Consider the following 27,065-nt stretch of genomic DNA (forward strand, 5'->3'; position numbering starts at 1 on the left):
TAGTGAGGTATAGGGCAGAAAGAAGAGCGTGGCCGGGGGTGGTAGCGTACTATGCTGCTGGTTTTGTTGGTTGGAGGCGGCGAGCGAAGTGAAGAGAGCCAGCCTAGTGGTAGTGTGTTGTGTGGCAGTAGATTGCCAAGTAGTGGTAGAAAATCGAAGCCGTGGCTAGCTGACATCAGCAAGTCTTCACCAACCGCCTCCACCTCTACCCTCGTACAAGCAGAGATCTCTCGGCTGGCGGCTGGTTCCCTTTGCCTGGATACTGCTCTACTGCTGGAGCTGTGTGCTCCTCTATACCACTTACTGCTGCATGTGGACTTCCAGCTCGCAGTAATACTGCTAACATACGGACCAGCACACCATCTTCCTCAATAACAACACTCACACTAAATACTAACATAAACTTTTAACTCAAACACATACAAATAACATACCTCATTATGTACTATTTAATTAACTAACTAACAGCCAATAAAATAAGCTTACATCATTTTATTTAGCATCCAGTATTTTTCATTTCACAAATTGCACAATCTTTAAAAAAGTAGAAATATTTTCCTGGCAAATATTAAAATGTAACCTTTTTTAAAAAATGGATTAAAGTACTGGGACCAAATAGCACTATTTCTGCATCTTTCTTTAACTTTTCGTTATTACCAACATATTGTTCCTAATTGGCTGATCGTAATATGTTTGTAAGATACTCTTCCAAATTTAATCTTGTTTATTAGTTAGATATTGGGCGCCACGGTAGCCGAGAGGTTAGAAACGAGGTGCGCAAAGCTAATAGGTACTGTTGTCCTGGGTTCGATTCCCGATCTAGGCCTTGGAAATAAAAGAAATTTACTGTAAAGTATGTTTGCTATCCCTCTCCTTGGAGGTAAGGCTTGCCTAAAAAAAATAGGACTTACTTCACCTTTCTTTACTAGTTAGATATTGCAATGTCAGAGATGTCGTTTAACTTCTAAATATAAGTTGGGCATTCCTAACTAGAGTGTTAACCCAATTCATTGTTAACGAATCATGGTTAAAAAAATGTCACAGTAGTCCAAACTTTAAAAAAATGGCCAATATTGGTCTTAGGTCCAATTCTCATTGGCACCAAACGTAATTTCCTTTCTAACATAATACAGCGTCATTTCTGTCATTGTCGTTGTGTCTTACAATGTGCAGGGCAATTTCGGGAAACTCTAAGAAAGAAATGCTAAATCTTTCTAACTGGAAATGGTACATTATTGGAATGATTTTCGTGTTTGTTTTTTTTGTGATTGACTCGGAAACGCCCTAAATGGTAATAATAATAACAAATATAACCAATTTAAACAAAATTTCAAATTTGAAGAGAATCGGTCTAGCGGGAATACAATAAATTTTTCGCCAACTTTTCCGTAATTTTAAGAAACAGTAAGTAAATTGTTGAAATAGAAAAATTAGGGCAAATTTTTTCCTCCAGCAGGTAATGCAGGCCATCATTCTTTACTTATCTAATAATTGGGACTTTATGGCCGGTCACCTCCCTAATAATGGCCTATAAACTCCCTTGGAATTCCTCTACATCAAGGCAATTAGCATCCAGGGTTCTAGCCAAACAAAGAAGCCCCATGTACGCATTAATTGCCATTACATCTGTGAAATATACGAGTTAAGCCATCACATTAAATTGTGTCGCCGATAAGTATAAGTCTAATGAAATGTGTTTCTGATATCGGATCGTACTCCGTTTCTGGCTATGACCGTCGCAGCTTGCGTAAAAAAAGGACCGTACAAGTCATGTGTAGCAAGATAATAGCTGATATGAACATTTTCTGGTCTGAGAAATCAATTATTTACCGCAACCTGAATCAAGTGTTAAGACTTAAATATGAATGTCTAATTACCTGGCTGGCTTCCTTAGCAAGCCAAAATTATATGTTATTTTATTTTTATTTGCTGAGACTTAAAATGAATTGTAGCTTTCTTTTCCTGTACTTTATTACCGGACACCATTTCTGCTTATCCAATATTTCTGTAACTTGCTGAAAGTTAAGAAAAAAAAAAATCATCAATGAAACCTGACCCTACTACAAACACCTAGAGAATAAAAATAAATAATTTGTAAATTAATCATAAAGACGGAAAATAAACAATCTTTATCTTTCATTCAGCAATTATATTTCATTTATAAAACAGAATTTAAATCAAACTTTATTAGGTATTACAACTATAATAACCATTTTTAGAAATTAACGATCCATTCAATTGAAAGCTACTTTTTTCTTTAACGTTTAATATCTAAGGGTTTCAAAACTTGATTTAATTTTATTACCATATAATAGTGTAATAAAGCGAGCCATTTCCGGCAAATATAAAACTCCTTCAGTCAGTTGTATGAATCATATTGTTTTCACATTACACTGTTGCGGAAGTTGCAATAAATAGATTAGTCTAGCGGATATTTACAACGTATTTAAAAGTATCATTTCCTTTTTCGTGAATTAATTGTTTCTTTTATTTCATCTAGATGCGATGGTTGTTAAAGATCAAAAAGGACAGTAACTAGTTCTTTAGAATGTTTATTGGCACTTACAAAGTATCTTAGGAATTCAAATTTGATTACTGGTCCCAGATTGCCAACACAAGCGGTTAATGGCTTTTCTACCCTACGTGGCAGGAAATGTTTTCCAAAAATAGTCTCAACGATTTACTCTAGTAAACCCTAACTGCTGTGTTGAAAATGTTTCCAAAATGAACTACTTTTCATTTCTGTTAGCCTCATATGAGCAAAGAAAGGCAAAATAGAGCAAATTGGTTTTACAGACCAATTTCTGAGGTGATGATTGCTAATCTACATGCAGACCACCTCTCGCGAAGCTTGCTTGACTTTTGACAGTGCGTTATTAAAAGACACAGAATTGGATGAAGGCATTTTTATTCACTGATATCTAATCTGTAGCCGTGAGAGTCAGAACTTGGGGAATTACAGTTGGTGCTAGATATCACTGGGCGTTGCAGCCACCATTTAGAAGTAGATGTTCCGAATAGAAAAAACATGAGAGACTACATAACGACAATGCGATCAATCTATATGGTTTTCGGAAGCATACTTACTATCCAAAGCGGATGGTACAGATAGTAAACAAAAGTATTTGTAAGATTATTTGAAGCTCTGAAGATGCAAAAAATACCACAAAGTGCGGATGAGTAGAGAAGTTGTAGAACAGTTCTGAAGTGAAAAGGATGTGCCAGACGATTTGAAAGACCTTTGTCAATAGAAAACATCGACTAGGAATAGATGGAGAGATCTGGAGGCTAAGGCCTCGAAGCACTAATACGTTATAAAAATTGAAGTGAGCAGAACTTAATATTGACGAGAATATTTTAATTTAACAATTTCTAAAGATTTCACGTTGTCTGCAAAAATGAACGCTAGATCTGTTTATAAAAATACAATGTTTAGATTCGGATCCCATAACCAGGATTCAACTCCTGTTAAATTCATTTTTCTTTATCACTTCCGCAGTATAGTTCAAAAAATATTTTGATAAACTTATTGTTTTATTAGGGAAATTAGAGTGAGATATGCTTTAAAAATCACCCCTCAAAGAACTATTTATATTAAAGATGAATACAAAAAATATGACTTCACCTTTACTTCTAGGTTAAATTGTTTTCTTTTCTTTGAAAAGAAGGATTGTGCAACGCTACAGGTGACAAAGATTATCATCAGAAGTCCTAGATCTGGCAGAAAACATAAATAGGATGAAAGTGTTGTTCAAGGAGCGTTTTGACGCTTAATAAAACTTCTTTCGAACCTCAAAAAAAGGTCACCCTACTCCGAATGAATATTGATCGAAACTCTATTGATCTCTCGGAGCTCTGCCAGAGTTCTTGAATTTCTTAATCATTTCTTCTTATACTCAGTAGCTCGCTAGGAGAAATTAACAACGGGGAAAATCATATTTCAAATGCTGCAATGTTTTCAGCCAACTGAAAGGCGGCTGTCTTTCACAGATTTAGCTTAGGATCTTTTCATTACAGCCAGTTGTACTTCAGATAAACGTAAATATCAGAATAAATGTTACTATCGAAAAATGAACATAAATAAATATCGAAATGAAACAACAAATTAAAAAGAATTTAATTTCAGAATGTTAACAAAAAAGAAGGTTCGTTTCACCTAGCGATCCGTGTGTAAAAGCACCCCAACGCAATATTTTACTGGAGTCAGCATTATTCACCTGTTGTCTGTAGCTCGTGCTCCCTCTTCTCCCCTTAAGGTTCGTTCAATCCTTTTATTTCCATTTCATTCAAAATATTAAATTATTATTACCATCAAATAATAAAATTGCTTTTAAATTTATTCAAGCTACTAATCTTGAATTTTAAGAAAAATGACGTAATTAGAAATCATATAGCCTTCTTTAAAACACTAGGATTAATTAGATAGCAGATTCATCATTGCGGTTGTCCATGGAGGTATTATTGATCCAAGCTTTCTGTCTTCTCAGGTGCCCGAACTGTTCTTAGACGAGCTGAATAGGCCATAAACTAATGTAGCCACTCTTTGATTTGAAATTTTGAGAATCATTAACTAAGAATAGTAATTAACTTGAAATTTGTGAGCAATATTGATTGATTGACTGATTTCAAAGTTAATAAATGCAAAATTTCAATGTAATCGTCTATTTAAATTAAAGATAAAAACCTTTTTACTTTTTGCATCCGTTTAATAAATTAATCAACTTAAAGACGCAATAAAATAATTAAATATTAAATGAATGAGTAATATTTTCTAAGAACTAAGCTGTATATTTATTATCTAAGAGGGCCGTGGGGAGGCAGAAGACCGGCTAGATTCATCGTGAGAAAGTCTACACTGTAATATGCGGTCAGCAGTTTTCTCTCGGCAAACACAACTAACCATGTTACAAGCCAATAGTAAATCTACTTTTAATAAAGAATAATTATGGTAAATAATATTTGAAACAACAATAATTCCATTTAACAGATAATCTGTAAATAATTATAATTATTAATTATTTACCTTGATCGTTTAACGATACACATAAAAAACTAATTTTCCTGTTGTCAAATTTTTCCCAGTTCTCTAAGCTTCCAGCAAGACCATTCAATTTTGGATTTTCAAGAGGTAAGATTAGATGAGAGTGAAAAACTCTGAACTTGGTAACTGGATTGACTCTCCCTTTGATCTTCTATCAATGCAATTTTAGTCTTGTAATAAGAATCTCTAGCTCAATAATATGTCTTTTTTCTTAAAGTTATACTCATTATTCATTCACTTTCACAATACAAGTTTTCTTCAGAACCGAGGAGGTGAAATCGTTCTTGAATCTTAACTCACCGAAAGAGAAAATATTGGTAATATTTTCACGGAAATAGTCTTTCAAATAAAATGACAGATCTTTGAAGATGTAGTAAGAATTGGATTTTTGCTCATCTTCTATTCTGTTGGATTGCGCTATCTAATTTTCTTATCTGCCTGGGTGTTTATTCCTAGATAAACCATGGTTCAGCTATTTTCTTATTCTCGCAGGTGTTTTGGAAGAGAGAATACCACGGTCTTCTCTCCTTTACTCGGAATTTACTGCTGGCATACCTCATCTCTTCTTTCATCCTCTTGTGACGTCTACACGGCCATCCTCGTCTCCAAATAGAGATCACTGGCTTACCAGAAATTTCCACGACTATAAAAGCTCAATAGTAAGTTGATTACACAAATAGTGACGAAAAAAGCCATCTCATAAACTTTTACACCAAGAAGGATCAAATTACCTCCGAAATATTTGAATTCGGTTCAAAGGATGAGGGGACTAAATCATCATGTACTTTTTTTTACAAAATGTTTAATTTCAGTAAGAATTATACATACATATATAACTTTTAATTTAAAATTAGGAATTAGAAACAAAATTGGATTAGCTGGCATCCATACATGGTAATGAATAATAAAGTCAGAGGAACAAAGTCAAACAAATTTATAGTTGCCGCTGAAAATGTGACAAAACTTAAATTTAAAATTGTAGCTGCGTAAGTAATGGTGGTGTCACATGTATATGTTTACATACAATTTGGTTCTACACCCGAATTTTTTCTTCAAATACAAAAAAAAAATAGATTAAATAAAGGTAAGTTAATAAGTTCTAAGAAAATCATTGCAGAATTTCGATGAAATAGCTGAAAACTTGAAATTGGCTTCAATGAAGTCGCACATCTGATTCACGGATTTTGGTTTAAATCAAATTATAGCTTTTTTGCTATAATTTGATTTACTTTTTTAGATTTCCTGTTTCTCCTTCACCAATCTCTCTTTCTGACAGCGCAAGCGTAAGACTATTCCTTTAATACTTCCTTTAATTTAAAATAAGTAGATTAATGAAGGCTTTCAAATGATTTATTAAAAATCATTTCCTTTTTCTAAAAGGTAATTGTTTTGCTTTTAGAAAACTAAACGGAAATACATTATTGACTTTAGATTTATTTCCTGTCTGTATTATTTTAGATAATAAAACGTAAGTTGCGGAAACTCAAATTCGATTTCTGGGATTACAAACAATGCTTTTCATAAAAATCTTCAATTAAAGTCCACTAAAATCTGTAATTTGTCACTAAAAAGTCTCGTACCGATTAATAACATAATTATTAATGGCTAAATTTATTTACTTGTTATTAAATTAACAAATAATTCATTATTATTATACAAAAACAACCATTGCTGACTGCATAGAGGAAGTAAAACTTGTTTGCACTTAAAAAACAAAATTGTTTATAATAATAGCTAACCATATAAATCAAAAGCGTGCCTTTTAATTCATTTTTTGAATTAAATGTTTGTAATTGAATCTTCTATTAAAAGTTTTTAAAGCGCTATTTACGGCATTATTTTAATGAATGGTCTAGAAATTTTTACTTGAAACATCCAAAAAATTAAATAATAATGCACTACTTAACAGTATCAGTGAGGCTGGTCATAACGATGGTGGGACTCGTGCCCGGAACTCCTAACATCGACGTAAGTAAACTCATTAAAGAACACGTAGCAACATGGTCACAAACCATTTCAAGTATTATCTACTTTGATCAGTAAACTTTTAATAAATGGGTTGAATATGATAAATATCCCATATTATCTCAATAAAAACCTTTTTGTTTTTTAACAATAACTGTTATAAAATAGAGAGGGGTAAAAAATAATAATAAACACCCACATAAAATGGTGAAACAATAAATTATCAATATCAAACAATACTCTAAATTTTGATATTTGTACAATACATAACTGAGATTGCTCCGTTTTTATGGAAAAATTCTATTCTTCGGACATTCTATTTTTGTAACGATTTTCTTTAGGTAAAACTGACGATCAAATAGTTATTTTTGAGGCATTAAAGTTAATTGTATAATCAGCATTGATAATTTCTTCATTTCCTAGATACAAACATAATTCTTACCAATGTTTCAAGAAAGGAAGTGTCCAAAATTTAAAAATTCGGAGCTTACAGAAAAATAGAACTTCTGAAATCGAATTTCAAAAATTGTTGTATCTCTTTGGCACAAGGGAAATCATTTTTTCTTGATCTCTGAAGTAAAACAGATCTCTGCTAGCAGCGGTAAATATTTAAAAAAGGAATATTTCAAGAAGAAATCAGGAAAGCATCTCTCATTCTATTAATTCTGTCAACCTGACTAGCCGCAAATTTTACTCATTAAAAATATTTTGAAAAACCAGTCTGACGCACATTGTATATTCTAGACTTATCTATCCGCTATCTTAATATTTTTTCACCCCACTTTTTCGTATTCAGTGGGCCTAAAAAGACACACTTACGGTGTAAATTTAATTTAATACTTCCTTTTAACCAATGAGAAAATTTTTAAAAAATAATCATAAAAATTAATGTGTCGTATTTTTATGATTTTTTTTGGACTATTGTGAGGGAATGAACAATAGAAACATCAGTTTGACAAATGTCATTTACATCAATCAATGTAGCTCCCTTCCATCTTCTAGAAAAAAAGATAAGGGACATTGAGACCCTACCATTTGTTACCTTAGTGAAGAGCAACACTTGAGTCTGACTGGCGAAGTCCATCATCTATTGAGTCCATCTGGAGGGGTTAATAATGTCAACAAACAACATTTTGGTTATCCTGCCTATCAACAAGTCAATATGCAGCTGTTTTATATTAATTCTTTTCTTTTGATTTATTGACACTTTTTTTTATTTTCTTTTATTTACATTTTGACCAGCGCATATCTTAGATTATAAGAAATAGTCATTTTAGTTTTACAATTATTACATCTAGTTATTTTAAATATGAGACAAAACCTTCGAACCTGGCATCGAACACAGACAGTTGTCGTCCAAATCAGTTTACTAAACTCTCTTGCAAAACTATTGTTTCGAAGAGAAGTCGCCATATTTGGGTGCCCTCCTGGTTTACAAAGACCAAAGGAATTTGTGGTTTGTTGTTATTGTTGAAGTAGATCTGCACTCAGTTATCGAAGTTTAGATCAAAGTAAAAGCGTCAGTTTGTTGAATTGTATTTTATTTGTTGGATACCATATATAGTTGGTTGTGAGATTCTTACGAATCTCTGGAGGCAAGTATTTTTAAGGCTCTCTTACCCCAAAATTGAGCCTAAGTAGAGAGACGGATGGCTTTTTTTTTGGACAGTTTAGTCAAGAACTGTCTTCAGATTAATTCATATTTTGATGGTTTATTTTAACAGAAGACTTCCACTGCATGTGATATGCATTACTTACAGGAATTGCAGGTTTAACTATCTTCTTACTCGGCTATAAGTTAAACTAATGAAACAATTATTCATAATAATTATTCTTATTCCATTTTATTTGTTCTTCTTATTTTATTCGTAAATGTACTGTCAATTTCTAAACATATTGTCTAATTAAATAAAAAGATTCTAGTAAAAAAATGGAATTTTTAGTTACATTTCTTTATATTCGATTCACAATTGTTAATCTAATGTTACGATGAAACACACACTTCATGAGAACAAATTGGGTAAATGCCTAATAAGGCCAAAGGGCGGACATTATAATTTAGACGCTGAAGTCGTTGCCTGAATAAACTTAGTGACGAGACCAGAGTGGTGGTGGTACAGTTTTCAACGGTGCCGTAAAAAAAACTCTCAAAAGATTGCAGTTCTAATTACATTAATAATCGCATTATCTTACACAACGTGTAAATCATACATAGATGATAAAAGTAATTGTGTTGGATTTTAGGGTTTTGCTGAAAAGTGTTCTTTGGGTTCAGCGTCTTTTATCCAAAGTATCCCGGAATTCTCTCCCGGAATTTAGAAAAACAAAAACAAAACAGGAGTACTCTCTGTTAACCTACGTGTAAGCTGCTCCGACGTTACTTAACAAATTATCAATTCCAAGCATTGAAGACCAACTGGAAGAAATTTTATTCATTCAAATAAAATTAAAAATACTATTCTATAATTGTTGGGTACAAAGAGAGACAATAAAACAAAAAATCTTACACTAAATAACACTAAATGAAGTGTCCACACTTCTCTAATGAATAACTGTTAACAGGGACAGTTTTTTTGTGTATGTTGTTTTTCTTTCTAATGTAAACTTAAAATATACGCAGCAGATCAGATCTACTTATCTACTAAAATGAAGTGTCCATAAAGAAAACATTATCTTTAGAACTTCGAACGCTTTGTAGCGCTGGTTTATAGAATCATAATTTTGACAAAAGTATGTAAATTATTTCCAAATGAAATACACAGAATGAATGCAGATGTAGCAGATGTATAAAAAGACAGTAATGTTTAAATGACAATATTGAACATTTCTTAATGTCAGAGAAATAGTATGAAATATTATAAAGAACAAAAAAGTATAATATCTAATGTTGTGTACATAGTATGTGATTGGAAATAAATAGGTCTAACGTTTTTATCTATTTTTGAAATAGCAGCTATACTTTACAAGTTTTGAATGAATAAATATGTAGCCATCGTGGAGCACACTATTGTTTTATTTTGCTTTAAATAACTGTATTATTGTTGGGAAAAATCAGTGAGCAGTGTCTTGAGTTACAGATGCGAGTAAGTCTCGTATGATAGAAGGAATTCTTGATAGATATAGAAGGCAAGAATGGAAACGAAGTCTTTTGTTGAGAAAGTAAAATGAGATTTGGGATCTTTGGTGGATTCTATAATGGCTAGTTTTAAGTATTCTGCCTGCTTAAAAGGCTATCTGCCCTTTCTAGTCTATCTGTCCTTAATAGTTGATAACCTTTGTTGGCAATGTACTCATACTTAACTTAGACCAATAAACTGCTTTTGTAGTTTTTTTTTTAAATTGATTCCGTTATTTTTATATCTGTAGTTCTATGTAGATGAGATCAAACCTTAAAATGATAAAAGGAAAACTTATAGATATAGATCAAGGGATAATACTGTTGGGTGGCAGGTCGGTTTTCCATTGATAGCTGTAACTAACTTTTCTTGAATAATCAGAATCAGTTTTAATAACAGTCCAAACAAAATAACACATTAAGTGATCGTCTCATAATGCATCTTGACCAAATAATGACGATTCAAATTGGCTTTCCTCCGTAGGAGTTTTTTTATGGCTTGCAACATTTAACAAGTCTTAATTTCAACATTTCAGTTGATACTTTTTTAGGTTTTTTTAGTGGACACTTTTTCCAAAATAACTACTGTCAAAGACATATTTGAAAGAGGTTCTGCTTTTGATTTAATTTTTTTATTATTAAAGAAATCGATGCCTACCAAATTTATAACTAATTTTAGATGTTCCCACTCTTCAGGAAGTGATCAAATATTCAAATTTAATAAAACAAATATTTTGTAATTGAAAAAAAATAAGAATTGATTATTGAATATAAAATGAAACCTGGCGTGTCTAGTGTTTCCATTTGGTTGCGTAACCATAATACTAAGATAAGAAATTAGAACTACAAATTATTTAGCAATAATTAATATTTTATATAAGTGGGTTAATTTTCGAATGTTTTTTTTACACCTAATAAATTTGTATCTAAACATGTTACCCAATACAGTAATGTTCTTATTATTAATTCTTTCAGGTCGCCATATATTTTTCACTAGAGTGAGGGACACTAATGACTTCAATTTCGATTCTCTTTGGTTATACTAATTTCGGAAAGTAAGGTCAAATATTGCCTTTTGAAAAAGAAATGGACCTTTGTTTCAAGAACTGTTATGGCCCTTCATCAGGAACTGCATTAAAAACTAGTACTAATAAATTTAATTTACACTTTCCATCAGTCAAGAAAGTTTAGGGTAGTAAAATATTTCATCGAAATACCTACATTGTAGAAATTGACTGGAAAATGATTACAGGCTTTGCAGAAAGCTATTTCACTAAGGATTTCCACATCATCATTCATTTTTCCAAAGCTCCTGTAGAACCGTACAGCTGGATTAAGAAGGAAAAATTAAAGGAGCTTTGGATATGAGTCCTGCTCCTGACCAATCATTTAGCTTCACAGAAACAAAGAAACCCTCAATGAGGAAATAATCTTCTGCGTCAATCTATACAGAACAAATGTCTCTTAGATGTTTCCTCTACAGACTCACAAGCTCTAAAAAGAGTTTAGCATTAGCTATATCACGTAGAAATATATCGTCATACCAAAGAACGTACGATTTAACCAGGTGCCTAATGGAGGAATATAAAAAACCCATTAAGATCTCATACTTCATTTCTGCTCAAAAACTCCTATCAGCATTTAAGATTTTGGCGGAAACCCGCTGAATACTTACAGCGGGATTAATTTTGTGTAATGTCCACGCCATAAAAACTAATACATAATTTACAAGAGGCATAAACCAAGCCAAAGGATGAAAATAAAGAGGTTCTAAGAGTATATTCTAACTTTCCGGAGAGTTCTATATGAATTTGCAACGAAACTAGAATATCTTCAGTTCTTCCTACCTTCTGGATCATTCTAGCAATATTTTGTAGGTGAAAACATAAAATCTAGTGCATAAAACGCATCCTGACTCTCTTAGTAGATGCAAGGAACCTATGAAATGGGAGCTTAACTCAGTTTGCGCTTAACTCAAGAGAATTCCTGCTCTAGCTCTCATACTGTCACGAAAATTTGGATATAAGAAAATTAGTGGTTATCAATTGTTGTAATTTTAACAAAAAAAATCATGTTCCAGATATCTGTGTGGGTTAATGGGTTATTGGACGTAGGAAACTCTGATTGAAAATGTATTTAAGAAAGATTTATTCTATGAGAATGTTTTTGATTTTGTTCGCATTCTGAATAAATTGATTCTGTATCTTTTAAAAATGAGGGAGTTGACAAATAAAAAGTTTGTATGATTCTGAATACGAAGTTTCAAATAACTTCTTCATTCATAGTGAACTGAATAAAAACATGTTACAAAAAGAGCGTGCACTAAATGTTCAAAACAAAAGGAAAAAACCTTGTACTTGATTGTGGTGATTGAGATGATAAAGAAAAAAACAAATAAGGATAAAAATAGAAAAAGAGATCAGATTATAAAAAGAAATTAACTAAAAAAACAAAGTCTTACACATTATTGTTTCAGTAGTTGTAAGTTTGGCCAACGATAACAAAGTAGATAAGAAACAAGATCCCCACATGTTGCATTTCTACCAGAATGCAGTGATAATGTGGATGTAAAAGTGTTTACATCTTTACAGAGAATTAAGTTTAGACAAATCTACGTGTATAAAACTTTTTAACACAATAAAGGGAATATTTAGATATAGGTCGAAATAATAACAAAGCGGTAACTGGATTATGTGATTTTTCACTCCAATATCTTGACCGCTAAGGGCATTTTCACCTCGGTGAACAAAACGTTGGCAATCTTTATCTCCAAGATACCTTACAAGAGGCTGATAATTGCAAAGAAATATCCAAAATAAGATAAAATGACGATTAACATTGAAGTCGCCACATAAAATTTGATGTTTACTCATTGATGAGTACAGCCATGTGCTAGGGTAGAAGCTCCTTTGAAGCGAAAATGGTTTAATATATTCGTAGACATGATTACAGTCAAAAGATATCAAAAGACAAAAAGTTTCAGTGCCGACAGAAATTTGAAGAGTAAATGTATTGCCTGACAAATAATGAAAAGAAATAAACAGAGTAGTCTGAACCATCAACTTTTATTACTATTGTATTATTATTAATTTATAACTTTAAATCTACTTTCGACAAACTTATTTATTTTATGAGAATTTGGGGACAAATAAAATAATAAATACTGAAAAGATGACTGCATAGAGTTTTGCATAAAGGTGTGATTTAAATTATTTGATCTTTTACCTCTTTATTTATTATTTCCTTTAGATGAAAAATAAACTGCTATTAAACTTATATTTATTCTAACTAACCCCTTTGACATCAAGAATATTTGCCCAAAGGTTTAAAGGTTAGTTTGGATTAGTTACCCAGAGTATTTTGCAGTGCGTTCTCGGCCAGCAGACAGTGAGCTGCAAGAGATGATCTAATGGTGATAGATTTTCCCTGAGTAGGATGCAACGCACTAAACCATTAATATAACCCTTCCTAGACACGTCAATGATTGTGCAATATTTAAGAATAGAATGAAGGATGAGATATGGAGAAGGTAAAAAGAACTTCAAAAAAGTTTTCTATTGCTAGTGCGCTTGTTCATCACTTTCAAATTTCCGTTAAGATCCTAAATTCCTTAATAACATTTATGGAGCTGTAGAACCGTTCGAAGAACGTTGAACAATGGAGCTGATTCGAGTTCACGGAGGTCTGTCAATCACGCTAAAATATTCATATTCAGTATTGAACGATTTCAGTAATGAACTTCTTATTGAGCACCCCTTTTGGATAAAGCTACAATAGAGGAACGACTTACTCTAAGCTGATTCCAAAACTGGCTCCAGGAACAAAAATATTCACTTCCTGACAATGTAATAATGTGCAGAGGAAACGATACCCGCCACAAGTTCTCTCCGCGACCTGAGCGACTTCCCCTGGTATTTCAGTTTAATTCTAATTACTCACTAATGAACAGCTCAGGTCTGCCTTCACTCTTACAGGAGTTACTATCTTGATCAAGGGACTCCCAGTGCTGGTCAGAAAATGGATCACTATTTTACGAACCTGGAAATGGAAAATATTTGAAAAGTGAGAGTGAATAACTTTTATCATTGTCAAAATCTTTGCTTGACATTAACGACTGGAACTATAGATTTAGTGCACTTGTTGAATTATTAAAAGTTCAGTTCACCCATACTCTAATCCTTAGTATCTGAAGAAGGACACCAAATTTGACCGAAACGTGTTGTGTTTTTTAATCCCAGCCAACTACTACCAGGTGTATTATAACACTGGTCAAACTTCCATTAAATTCATCAATAATAATTACATTAATTTTAAATTATCCGAACTCTTTTCTGCAGGGACTATTTTTGGTTTTACTTCTCTGCAAATCCTGAAGACAAACTGCTGTGATTATTTAAAGGGATTTATCGCATTCCGATAGGTGCGCAATATGTATTTCTTCCTAATATTGTAATAAAGAATATTTGTAAATCAATTCAATTCTTATAGGATATCTCTTTAACAAAAACTTACAGTTTAAAAAGTTAAGTATAATGGTTGATTAAACGCCAAAAGGTACACAAATCAGCAAGTACCCAACATTTCATTAATACTTCATTGATATTATTTAAGTAATTTTACTGCATTAATTTTCATTAATATTTTTTAGAATTTATTAGATGTCACAGACCCTTATGCTGGCCATTTTCATCTACAAAATATATGTTCAAGTAGCACTGTAGATTGATTGTAGTATCTATTTATCTATAATAATCAAACTACTAATTGCAGGTTAAAAAGAAAACGTTATAAAAAATAAAAAAATATGAGGCTAAAAATTCAAAAACTGTTTTTAAAAAATGCTTACACCAACATACATCAATGATTTTATTTATTTATTTTTATTTTTAAACAAAAATCGACGGTTTAAGTTCATTCTTCGATTAATGTAATTGTTACTTTATGTAGTAGTCAAACGTTTATAATAATAGGTAATAATTAATCTGGCTTTATCCGCAAATAATATAGTTTTCTTCAATTACATTCTCAATCTAGGTATTCTTCTAGGTATATATGTAATATAAAATAAATAAAATATGCATAAATAAAATTAGGGGGACTAAATTAAATTACAATTGAGAAATGAATAATTATTGTTGCACAATCTACTTGTTATTAACTGTGTGTTATTTGTGCTCACGAATATTTCGGTAAGACGAATTCAATACTAAAATATTGTTTTAAATCCTCCGAGATTCAAATTTAAACAGTAGCCGACTCTAACTTTGTCTTTTTCTACTTTAACATGCATGTACATATATGTGACAACTTCAGAATAAAGCATATTAAAGATAAATCAGAAGAATAATTTGGAATAGAGTTAAAATAAAGTACCTATTTAATAACGAAGTTATAATATACATTTTATCATAATTATAACAAAAAATATTATGAATGAACTGGCCAGCATAAGGGTCTGTGACATCTAATAAATTCTAAAAAATATTAATGAAAATTAATGCAGTAAAATTACTTAAATAATATCAATGAAGTATTAATGAAATGTTGGGTACTTGCTGATTTGTGTACCTTTTGGCGTTTAATCAACCATTATACTTAACTTTTTAAACTGTAAGTTTTTGTTAAAGAGATTTTTGTACCTTTTGGATAGATTTTCCTTTTTGTCTATATTGCAAAGTTACATATCTGTTTTACAGATTTTTTTAAAATTTAGAATAAGCAATTCTATCATTATAACCTGATAAGGTGTTAAGTTACTACCGTAACTACCACTGGAGAGATCTTTTTAAAGAATGATTATAGTTGCGGCCCACAAACCATCCTCAATAACAATTTTTTTGAGAAGCGTTTTGAATAAAATAGGAAGGTATTTGTACGTAAATAGCAAAATTAAATTGCGATTTAAGTACTTCCTTTTAAGAGGAGTAAGAAAAATAAACTGCGATTACAGTACTTCTCCCTAAAAGGCTGAGAAGCAAAGATTTTGAATCGAACGACAATTCATTGATGTAAATCGGTTCACTCAGTGATAATTTTATCGATTGCAATACTTCCTCTTAGTAGGTGTAAGAGCATGATGGCACTTCACAGCCAAGTAGAGGAGCTTTAACCACTTCTTCGTGCTAAATTTTATCAAAATCGGACTAAGCGATATAGAAATATTGGTAATAATAGTTTTAGAATGGGCCTTATTTGGGTGGGGTGAACTCCCCTCCTTATGAGGCACGGCGTCGAGACTTTTAAAGTTCAAATCTGTACAAAATTTCGATTCGATTGACACTTCATTCATGAAAATCGGTTCACTTGTCGATAATTTGAAACGATTGCTATACTTCCCCTTAACAAGTGTAAGAGCAGATCGTCGCTTTAATGTTACGTAGGGGAGCCCTAACCCTGTCATCCTACCAAATTTTATCAAAATCGGGCTAAGATTTACAGAGTAATTAGTAATAATAATTTTGGAGGGGCATTACATAAAGGGGGCTAACTCCTCTCCCATTCAATGTACAGCATCGAGACCCCCAAAAGGCACATCTACATAAAATTCCGAATCGAATGACACCTCATTCATGAAAATCGGTTCGCGCGTTTAGGCGCTACGCAGTTTACAAAAAAGGTAACAACAACAAGAACGAGAACAAGAACAAGAACAAGAACAAGAACAAGAACAACAACATTTTTTGAAAAAGCCGTTTTTGCTCATTTTCGGCAACTTTTTTCTCGAAACCAATTAGATTTGGGTTGTTGCAAAAAAATTACAGTTATAAAGGAGGGTTTGCCCTATATTTTAAAGAAAATTTGGGAATTTTATCTTTTATAGAAAAAGAGAAAAAAATTGTCAAAGTTGGGTGTTTTTCAACGTTACGCTTTTTCGTGCAGTTTTTGACGATCAACCCTTATACAACTGTCCTACCGGACAGTTTTAATCTAACTGAGAGGTTGTGTAAAAAAACGGCAGAATTCTAGAAATATTTGTTTTTAAACATCACTCTGGTATTTAATGAAGTGTAAAGGCTATTTGACTTTCATGTCATAGATTCCAGTTTATGGAATTTCTTAAAAAAATAAAAAGAACAAAAAATAAAAACAAAAAAGAACAGTAGGGCACAGTACTAGAATGTGAAGGGTAAGTGGCTCGTGGATTACCCCGTGGAGGAGTCCAGAGTTGGAGACGGCCCACCATCCTGGAGGGGCAGCCAATGGCCGATTAGAGCTCAGCATTCAGCTCCGCCTTCCAACTCTTGCACGCACACACAAAACTCGGTCTCCGGCGTCTTTGCGCGCAGATGCTAACTAACGCGTTTCAGTGTTCATATCACCATCGAACGACCAGTTCCTTGTTCATCCTATTATTAATTAATATACTGAATAATTTATCTGAGTAAAAACCCCGCCTTTTTTTTTTTTTTTTTTGTCTTTCTTATTTGCCGGGACTTTATTTGGTGAATTTCTTTGGCAATAGCAGTGTTCGGCTGTCAAACTGTACACAGCAGTTTATAAGTTTCCTTGCTACTTCTTTTTAATTTATTCTTTTTATTTTGATTTTTGAAAGCGCGTGCAGTGTCACTAGTGCGACAGAATGTGAACATTGTTTTTCTTGTGAAAGTTAGAGCGTCAACACGGAACGATCATTAGCTCACTCAAAATTATTTTTAAAAAACAATGGATCCAGAACATCTTGCCGATCAGTACGTACAAGAGTTTGTGTTGGACCATTTTGAAGATGTGGCCGTTAAAAAGGAAGGTATCTGCATGGAAAGGCTGCCGTCGATGATGAATTGTAACGGAGGACTAGTACAGTTAAGTCATTCACCTCCGCCTCCTCCACATCATCTGTTAACGCCGCCAGGGCATCAGAGTGATGATTACAGTGTGGTTAATATGACACCACATTCTATAATGATGCCGCAGAATGCTGCAGGCCTGATGTACCCGGACACTCCTGGTACTCCGCCTGATACACCGCCAGAAAGTAATTCCCCGCGGTCACCTCCATCCAGGCACTTTATCGAACCAGTTCAGCAACACCTAACCCATCAGCATAAATTGATAGCAGCTCCCGGTGGGCCCGCACCGCATATGGTGGACGAAATGAGTTGGTTGATGACTTCACAACCACTGAGACAGGAACCTTTAGATTTGAGGCCGAATTCAGAACTGCCCGAAGAATGGTCTCCACTTCCGCAACATCCGGGCGTGTTGGCCGCGCCTGTGAAGAGAATCAATCCAGAATACCATCATCACCACCACCACCATCATCATCATCCAGATGACATGGACCTAAATCCACCAACTCCTCAAGTCAGTATATCATCTTCAAGGTCCAATTCAAATACACCACGGTTAAATGTAATGTCCTCAGATGATCTGATCAACGATGACATGCTCACCCAGCTGTCAGTGAGAGAACTAAATAAAAGATTACATGGATTTCCACGTGAAGCTGTTGTCAAATTAAAACAAAAACGTAGAACATTGAAAAATCGAGGTTATGCTCAAAATTGTCGAAGTAAAAGGCTACAACAAAGGCATCAATTGGAAGTAACAAATAGAAACTTACAAAGTGAATTACACAGGGTAAAATTAGATTTGGCAAGATTGATACAAGAGAGGGATATGTACAAACATCGGTGCGAGGTGATGAGAAGAAAAGAACTGGAGAACGCAAGGGGGAGCCCGATCAGCCCGGAGACTGCGCCCGAAATGTATGTGTGACCTAGGTGAGGTATGCTTAACTATTAAAACAGAAAACAAAAAATGAAATCAAAATGCCCGAAAGGAAAGCTAAGTAAAGAAAGTTTATATAAAACACATTGTGATAAATTTGATGACCCGTGAAAGAAGTAAGAGGATCCCATATCTTACACTGTTTACAAAACATTCTAAATAGGACTTTTTAAAAGTTTCTCCTCTTTTTAACAGAGCAGTTTAAGACACTCCATTAATAAATTCTAATACAAGGTCATTTAGAAAATAATGTGGCCTTAATAAATAAAATTATTATTATAATAACGCAAAGTGTAACTGCTCTACATCCCCTCCAGTTACAAAATACAAACTAAATGAGAATTTAGCTAATACAATATGATAAATCTATTCACTATAGCTTCTCTTTGGTGTATTGTTGCAAACAATATTGAATATTGTACGAACATTTCAGTAGGGGCACTATATCCTACATTTATTTTTATTTTCTGTACATAGTATTAAAACAAAGAAGAGAATATTATTAGGAAATGGCAGAAATTGCATAATGCATGACTATATTGCATATATATATATATATATATAGATATATATACACATAGTGACAGAGAAATATTAAAACACTTTTAACACCTTTACTGGGACGAGTGTGAGTGTGTGTGTAATTTGTAAATTATTTCATAAAAGAGATGATGTTCATATTTTTTATTACAATATTTTAGATTTATAAATAGTTATATATATGTAACATATATATTTAAAAAATCAAAATCAAAATGAATGCTTCAACATGTCAGAAGTAATTGTAAGTTACATGAAAGGGTATAACCAAAATTTTAGCAAATTTAAGAGAAATCTGACGGCAGACATAGTTTTTCTATATTGAACAGCCAAACAAGCCCTTATTCTGGCATAGTAAACGCTGCTAAATCCTTCCTGCTCCACACCAAACTTACACAGGCTATTTGGGACCCTTAAGATTAATATGCTTCCCCAAGACTGCTGCCATGCCTCTCGTCTTTGGAATAAATCCATAGCAAACTTTTATGGCAATTAGCTAATAGAGATTTTTTATTCTATCTCGGAATTATTGAGCCCACCAAGATATTGCGTTGCCTTGCAGTGATAGCTGCATTGTAAGACAGTTTTTACTGCTCTAAATAAGAGGTTTCAGTCTTAATTCATGCCACTTAGTAAAGAGCACTGCATTTCGGAATAAATTAATCAAAATTTTAAAAAAGCTCTGGCGTCGGTGGATGGAATGATTTTGAGCTTATCGAGCCGATTTCTGGAATAAGTACGAGTAATAGACTGTTGTTTTGAGTCATTCCTTCAGAATCTTGGGCTAACTTCAAACAAACACCCTGTCTCACAAATCACTTTTAAAAGAAATTAGCATGGGATTGTGGGGCTTTGCATGTCCTAATTTCATTAATTCCCCTTCGCAAGACACTATCAATAACTTTATAACAATAACAAGATAATAACTTTACTACACTTATTCTGAGCCAAACTGAGATCTTTAAAGACATTTCTCATAAAATTAAGAATGCCAAGGGTTTATGGTTTCAATAAAAATGAAGTAGATGTTATTATATTCTGGGACTGGACTCCATGAAGGCAGACTCCAAAATTGTCATTCATTTTTGGCAAAATTCCATTTATTATTATTTATGCCAGAATTAATCTTTTTTTTAACTTTAATTGCTTTCAACTTTTGTTCTGATTCAATTCAAACACCTTTAAAGATGATACCACTCTTTATAGACTAACTATTATTGGATCTGTCATTAGACCAAGCTCTAAAGTTATATTAGCCCAAGTTTTGGTGATGCCCTTTATAAGCTTATATCAATAATTTTTGAATTTAATGGGTCTTTTTTTCCTATTTATTTTGATACTTTTTGTAAATAGTAAATTGTAATAATAATAAATTAAAATTTTAAGTTTCTTCGATTTAACAAGAGATAAGGGAGAGGAACAAACAAAACAAAAATTACTTGGAACATAATTTGTCAAAGATATCATAAATGAACGGTGCCCAATTTTTTTTAAATTTCATTATTTCTAAAATATAAAAATTATTGAACTGTTTAGCGAATTAAAAAGAAAAAACAAGATAAAGGTAAACACTTTTTCTAAAATCAATATTTTAGATATATTAATTGTACGAACATTATATCGTGTATGATTTAATTCAAATGAATAATCATTTGAACGTTCTCTTAAGAGAAAAAAATATCATAGATCAATTTTAAAAAAACAAAAATCACGATCCCTCTTAAAATATTTATTCATAAAACTGGGATCTTGATTTATTTTCCTTCCAAGTACAAACAATGCAAACAAAAATTAAATCTATTTGAAAAATATTTAGATAGATTTAAGTAATTTGTAATCCAATTTAGAACCTAAATATGTTTTTTCAAATTTTTTTATTTAAGTAGCTGATCTTACTGATGTTTTATTTACAAAAAAGAAGAGATATTTTTTTTGGAAATGGGATGTGAGTGAGAGGAAATGAGTTACAATTTTGTTGTTAAAATACTTTAAAACTTTAAAACAAAAGAATGTGCCAATATTTTTTCTTTTTTTTATCTATATCTTTAATTATTTAATTATAAAACTATTATTTACTTGAATACAGAAAAAGGTTTCGTTTAAATATTAGTTTTTTGTTAAATTATAGTTTTTGTGTTTAAAGTTTAGTTTTTTTTATAAGAAAAGATAAAAAAAATTAATAAACTAAAATAATAATAATAATGGCAGGAAGTTTTTCAAAAAAATATTTTTAATTCTTTCTTTCTAGTTATTTATTTTTTTTCTTGAATAAATTTATTTTAAACAAAGGAGAACAACTGCATAGTTTATTATTTATGTTTTGTGAATTAAATAAGAGAAGTATTAAAGCGGGTCAGTTGTGAGTTTCGCAATAGTTTGCTCTTCTGCTCGGATAAGTGTGCAATATACACACTCATATAATATGTATATATTTGCAGATATTTTAGTTTTGTTAATTGTATAAATATTCTTTATTAAATTTAATAATAATTTGGCTGGGTATTTTGGCAATTATTACAAATTACTTGTGTTTTTTTAATCTTATTTCAATTTTTTTATTTCCTTACATGTATAGAAATATTATTATTGTAATATTTATTTGCGCCGAATGTTTCAACAAAAAAGAAAAAAGGTTAATTAAAACAAATTACTTTCTTCATGGAATTCAAAAAACAAAGTGTATTATTTACTTTAAGTTCTTTAGAAAACGAAAAAGCAAAGTATTTTTTAAAATTTCATACAGCTTACAAGTTACCAAATGTTACCAAGTATTTTAATTAAATAAATAAAAATGAGAAAAATGCAAATACAAGTTGTTTTCTTTATGATTTGATGTTAGTTTTTTTTTTTAAGAAAAAGAAAAAAGGAGAAAACTAATTTTCTTTATTCAAAAAAATTAAAAAAGAAAATTTAATGAATCTATTGTCTTGTACAGTTGTAAATTTTTATTAAAATAAAATAAAAAAACAAAACAAAAATGAAGAAACAGGGTAATATTCCTTCTGTTAATTTCATTTGAATTTAAATTTTATTCGAATTGGTGGATTTTGATTTAGTTATAAATTGATCAGCCATTCATTAAGCCAAACTGCAAACATTCACCAAAAAAATCAAAAAAGGTTCCAGGTAGCTGAAACCGCTTGAACAAATGAGGATATTTCTTAATAATGAATATCCTGCTAAAATTTAAATAATCTATATTTTAAACCATTTGCCAGATATATTTTCAAAATTTCACTTCATAATGTTGAATTTTATCCATCGTGGCATGATTATTGTGTCCCTGACTGGTTTTGAACTTTCATTCTTCACCACATGGAGGTAGATTAATTACTTTTGGTAAAAAGAATTCAATTTTACTTATTTATGCTGACTTCATTGCCAATCTAACCACATTTTATTTCATCTTTTATACTTTTCAATACTATTTTAATTAAGGCTTGACAACATCTGAATGTATTGACGCATTGTGCCTTTTCCAGTGCTCTAAAATCAAACTGCCGGATTGTTTTGATGTAGGATCTTCGTATCATTGTTTTGCCTGTGCAGGTACTTCTTCATCGCAAGAGTCGAATCGTTGTGTTGTTGCACATTTCCGCGCTAATCGCTGACTTGCCTTTTTCTCAGGCCGTTCAGCTTTCCTTGGGCAATCTATTCCTGTACGACAATCTCAGTAAATAAACCATGTATGCTGTTTTAAGATAGAGATAACCTTTGATGAGCTATTGGGAAGATGATCGATAGAAGATCTTTCCTATATAAACAGATTGCCTTATCGCACAGGAAGTTGTTCCTGCTTCTTCAGATCTACTACTGTCACTTTCATTCTTTTCCTGGTTACATAGAGCAGTGCTGCAAAAATTTTAACTCAGTTTACCATATTTGTGTAAAGTAACTAAATATCCCTCTTATTTCTTGCGCATTCGATTGTGGGTCTTACTTCTCCTTACATACTGTCCTAACTCTTAAAGTCTGGTGACTGATCATTTAAACATACCAAAACATCTAGTCAGGGAAGGAAGTGCTTACATATGATCAGGCTTAACCAGTCTCCTTGGCAACTTCGTTTAAATATCAATTTCTTGATCGTTGAAACCTTACATCACAAATCATTTTTTATATCTGCCTAAAATGGAAAATAGACTATAATATAAAAAAAATAACTTCATGCTTAGGGGCACACTTTAGAGATATTCAGAATTTAACTTAATAAAACCAGATAAACAAGAAATAAGTTTTTTGTTTAAAAAGGAAACAATTAATTTCATAGTTGTTTTAGAAGGCGGAACAACTCAATTTCCTGTGAATATTTAGAGCGAATATGGAGTTATCAGTCATAAATTCAATTTCCTCTTTACAAAGCATCTTATGCTGATCAGTTTACAGTTAGAGAGAGATAACTTTCCAACTATTAATTATGAAGTTCCAGCTTTTTGCCACTGTTAGTTGAACGAGATATCCTGTTACATAGCATCCGCTATTAAATATTTCTTCCTATTCAAGCGACCTCTAAGCATACATAGTTTCCAGTGTAAGCTCAAAGTGACATCATTGCAACACCTTCTTCTTCTCCTAGGAATTAGAGGAAGTAAATCCCTTCCTAAACCACAAAAGGTAAGTCATATTTTCATAAAATTTTTCCATTTTCTTTTATTTTCTACTAGTGCCATATTTTTTCAAGGAATATTATTTGTTTTTGCCGGAAAGGTTTTTAACCTCAAAATATAAACTGGGAATGAATGTTAAAAGAAAATGTAAATAAATAAACTAGAACATGAACAATTAGAGAACTGATTCCTTGTTATCGTAAATAATTTTCATTATTCAAAACACATGAACAAAATACTGGTTGTTATTAAACAATTATTCGAATCGTCATTAAGTATGTATTTAAATTTTTCAAATAAATTAATTAAAGCTTTTAGCTTAATGTTAATATGTAGATATATGTACTAGTTAAAGCGATTTTTTAAATACTATCTAGCGCACTCAACTTAATTATTTAACCCAATTAAAAGACGTAAACATGGTGCACAAGATTTTCTAGTGGCATCATTTCAAAAGTACTGAAAAGAAGGATACTTTTTTTTTTATAGACTAGGTCTGTTACAGTTCTTGAAAAATAATAACTCGATTTTAATGCGTCAATCTCTCCCAATTGGTTGTAGAAAGAAGATACTGTTTTAAGTTCTTTAAACATAGTTTTTACTATAGAAGTGATTGAAATAGAAAAGTAAAAGATTATTCAGAAATATATACATGAGTCTAAAATGTGAACGATTCGCTGTGGACTTAATTTAAGGCGAAATGAAGGCGTAAAATGGGGTTACTTTATTCTGTACTATATGGAAACTAGGCAGTAGTTATAATCTGTAAAATAGGGATGTAGTTATGGTGCTGTGGTTAAGCATGGATTTGTTAGTGGAGGTCCCTAGTTCGAGAATTGATCGGTTATAAATTCTCAGGAAATAAATCAAAATTTTGACTTGTAAGGAACGATATGGTTGTAAGGCACAACTTTGTCTAACAAATGAAAAATTCCTTAAACTCAGGAATTACACGAAAAAATTGACAGAAAACATAAAATTTATTCAATAAAGAATTACTTCCGTTCCACCGATTTTTTTATATTTAAAATTTAACTTAAATATTCTATCCCCACTAATATTTTAAAGAAAGGCATTCTGCTATGATTGTCTAGTTCTCTTATTCAGAGACTTTTTTTCTTTTTGAATTTTCTTCATCGATTTGTTGGTACAGTCATGGTTTTCTTAAAAAGCTTTTAACAAACAACGCCTTATTTATACATGAAGTTATGCGTGCTGCTTGCGATGAATGGGAAGATTCATTGATATTGGTCCCGCTGGTCTTTGCTTCCATAAATGTTATGTTGAGAGTATAAACTTTGAAAGTTACAGAATGATGAAGTATTTTAAATTTGATTTGCAAATATATTTGGACATTTGCAGCAAATTCAGCTACATTTCAGATTTAGCTTCATCAGACTACCATTTCTTGAAAATGGTGCGAATAGAAACTCGAGATTTCAAGTTTCCTAAAATCCAAGACCGGCATTAATGGCCTAGTTGTGGGTGCAAAAAGAAAAAGGTTTTTTGTACAACCCATTAAACAATGTGTAATATTTCAGTAATGGATTGTTTCATTCAACAATGTTTACAAGAAAACAGGGATTATTAAATGGCAATTACTGTGGACGTATACATGACGACACGCGTTTCATTCTCTTTTAAATATCATGTAATAACTATAATTTATTATGTTTAGGGGATATGGCCAGGGATAAACAGTCGCAAGTTTTGATGGAATGACAAGGGATGTCGCATCTCTTAACGACCGTTCATTTGCTATTAGCGCAGATAATAATACCCAGAATATAAAAGCTAGGGGCGTGTCCATATTGCAGTGTGTTTGTCTAGTTTGTGAGACAGTCACACCCCAGGGCAAAGTTGACAGTTGATGTTGATGAAGTCTTACGTTCGCTTCGCTCAAGGGCGTCAAAGTTGTGGGCGTGGTTCTCGTTAGGCTATGAGAAACTGTATTACTACCCTAATAGCATTTTGAAATTTAAAGATTTCAAAAAATCAAATTCCATTTTAAAAGATGGATACTAAACAATAAATATTGTGTTTTTTTAATTGAATTAAGCTACTTTGTAGGACAATAGAATCATGATCGATGAAATTGGAGAAGTCATCAAGCGGTAATTCTCCTCGTACCCATACTTCTGTTTCATAGGTGAACCTGGACTACTTTATTTTCAGTCTCCAGTAATTTTGATGTAAACCTTCGTGATTTGAACAGGGTGACAGGTTTAGTAGAACCCCGTAATTCGCGGCTGTACAGCCACGTAGATCAAATTATTGGTTGAAGTTGACTGTCAGGCTATTTTTCATCTTAAGTTGTGTGATTATAGCTAAAAAGTTTTTCTTCATCAGCTACTGAAGTGTGTAAAAAGTAAACTTGAAGTTTCAACGTTTTCTTCCTGTACAAATTCATCAAGTTTCACAATTTGTTGAATGATCAATCCGTAAATGGATTGCCTTGTTTCAAAGTGGCAATTTTTGCTACAATAATGTTGCACGACAATAATCAGTGACTATTAGTTCTTTAAATTTGTATCAACCAAACGCTCCAATCTCCAAAGGATTCAATCTCAACAATCTAAAATACTTCGAACTATTGTACACGCTCCAATTTATGTCTTCAACCTGACTGTACACACTGACCTTAACATTCCTTTTTTTCACCGAAGTTGCTAAAACACGGTACAGAAAACTCCACTTCAGCCTGCAGTCTCATATAAATCCTTTAGCTCAAAATCTTTCTTCAAGAACTCTTCCTGACAACCCGGACAAGACGCCTTAAGAGACAGTGGCCTCGTGATCTCCACTCCATTGAAGAAAGCGACTAATAGTCTAATATTTTGGAGCGTTACCACTGGGTAACTTCTCCACTCGTATACCTCTGCAATTCATAGTTATCACTGTTACTTATAGCGCCAACGCGCTGATTGTAGCAAAAATAAACGACAAAAAAAAAATTGTATTATATAGTGTCTTTTTTTAATTTTGGTTTTAGTCAACGTCGATCTGTCTTCTTTCCAAGTCGATGGTATTGCCCATGTTCTCTTGTTCTGTAGGAAATCCGAGTGATGTC

At 32.1% G+C, this 27,065-nt stretch overlaps 1 protein-coding gene and 1 long non-coding RNA gene across 5 annotated transcripts in view; both read left to right on the top strand.

The window, feature by feature from the left end:
* The window catches only part of LOC141456563 (uncharacterized), a 65,811-nt gene that overhangs the window by 13,471 nt on the left and 25,275 nt on the right, over positions 1 to 27,065 (top strand). Inside the window, exon 2 of one of the 4 annotated variants that reach the window (XR_012459869.1) lies at positions 5,534 to 5,700. The exons of the other annotated variants lie outside the window; for them this stretch is intronic. This is a non-coding gene — a long non-coding RNA (uncharacterized lncRNA). The remainder of the gene's footprint in view (positions 1 to 5,533; positions 5,701 to 27,065) is intronic. 4 annotated transcript variants of the gene reach the window in all.
* On the top strand, positions 17,048 to 21,383 carry LOC141456561 (uncharacterized). Its single transcript, XM_074132709.1, has one exon. The coding sequence runs from the start codon at positions 17,784 to 17,786 to the stop codon at positions 18,834 to 18,836; it is 1,053 nt and encodes a 350-aa protein (XP_073988810.1). The 5' UTR covers positions 17,048 to 17,783; the 3' UTR covers positions 18,837 to 21,383.

The sequence above is a fragment of the Rhodnius prolixus genome, unplaced genomic scaffold (assembly GCF_049639745.1).
Source record: "Rhodnius prolixus isolate KJV_2025 unplaced genomic scaffold, Rpr scaffold_4, whole genome shotgun sequence".
Classification (NCBI taxonomy): domain Eukaryota; kingdom Metazoa; phylum Arthropoda; class Insecta; order Hemiptera; family Reduviidae; genus Rhodnius; species Rhodnius prolixus.

Bases quoted from the DNA above. Each gene is read 5' to 3' on its own strand.
- LOC141456561 (XM_074132709.1), top strand. From the start codon at position 17,784: ATGGATCCAGAACATCTTGCCGATCAGTACGTACAAGAGTTTGTGTTG.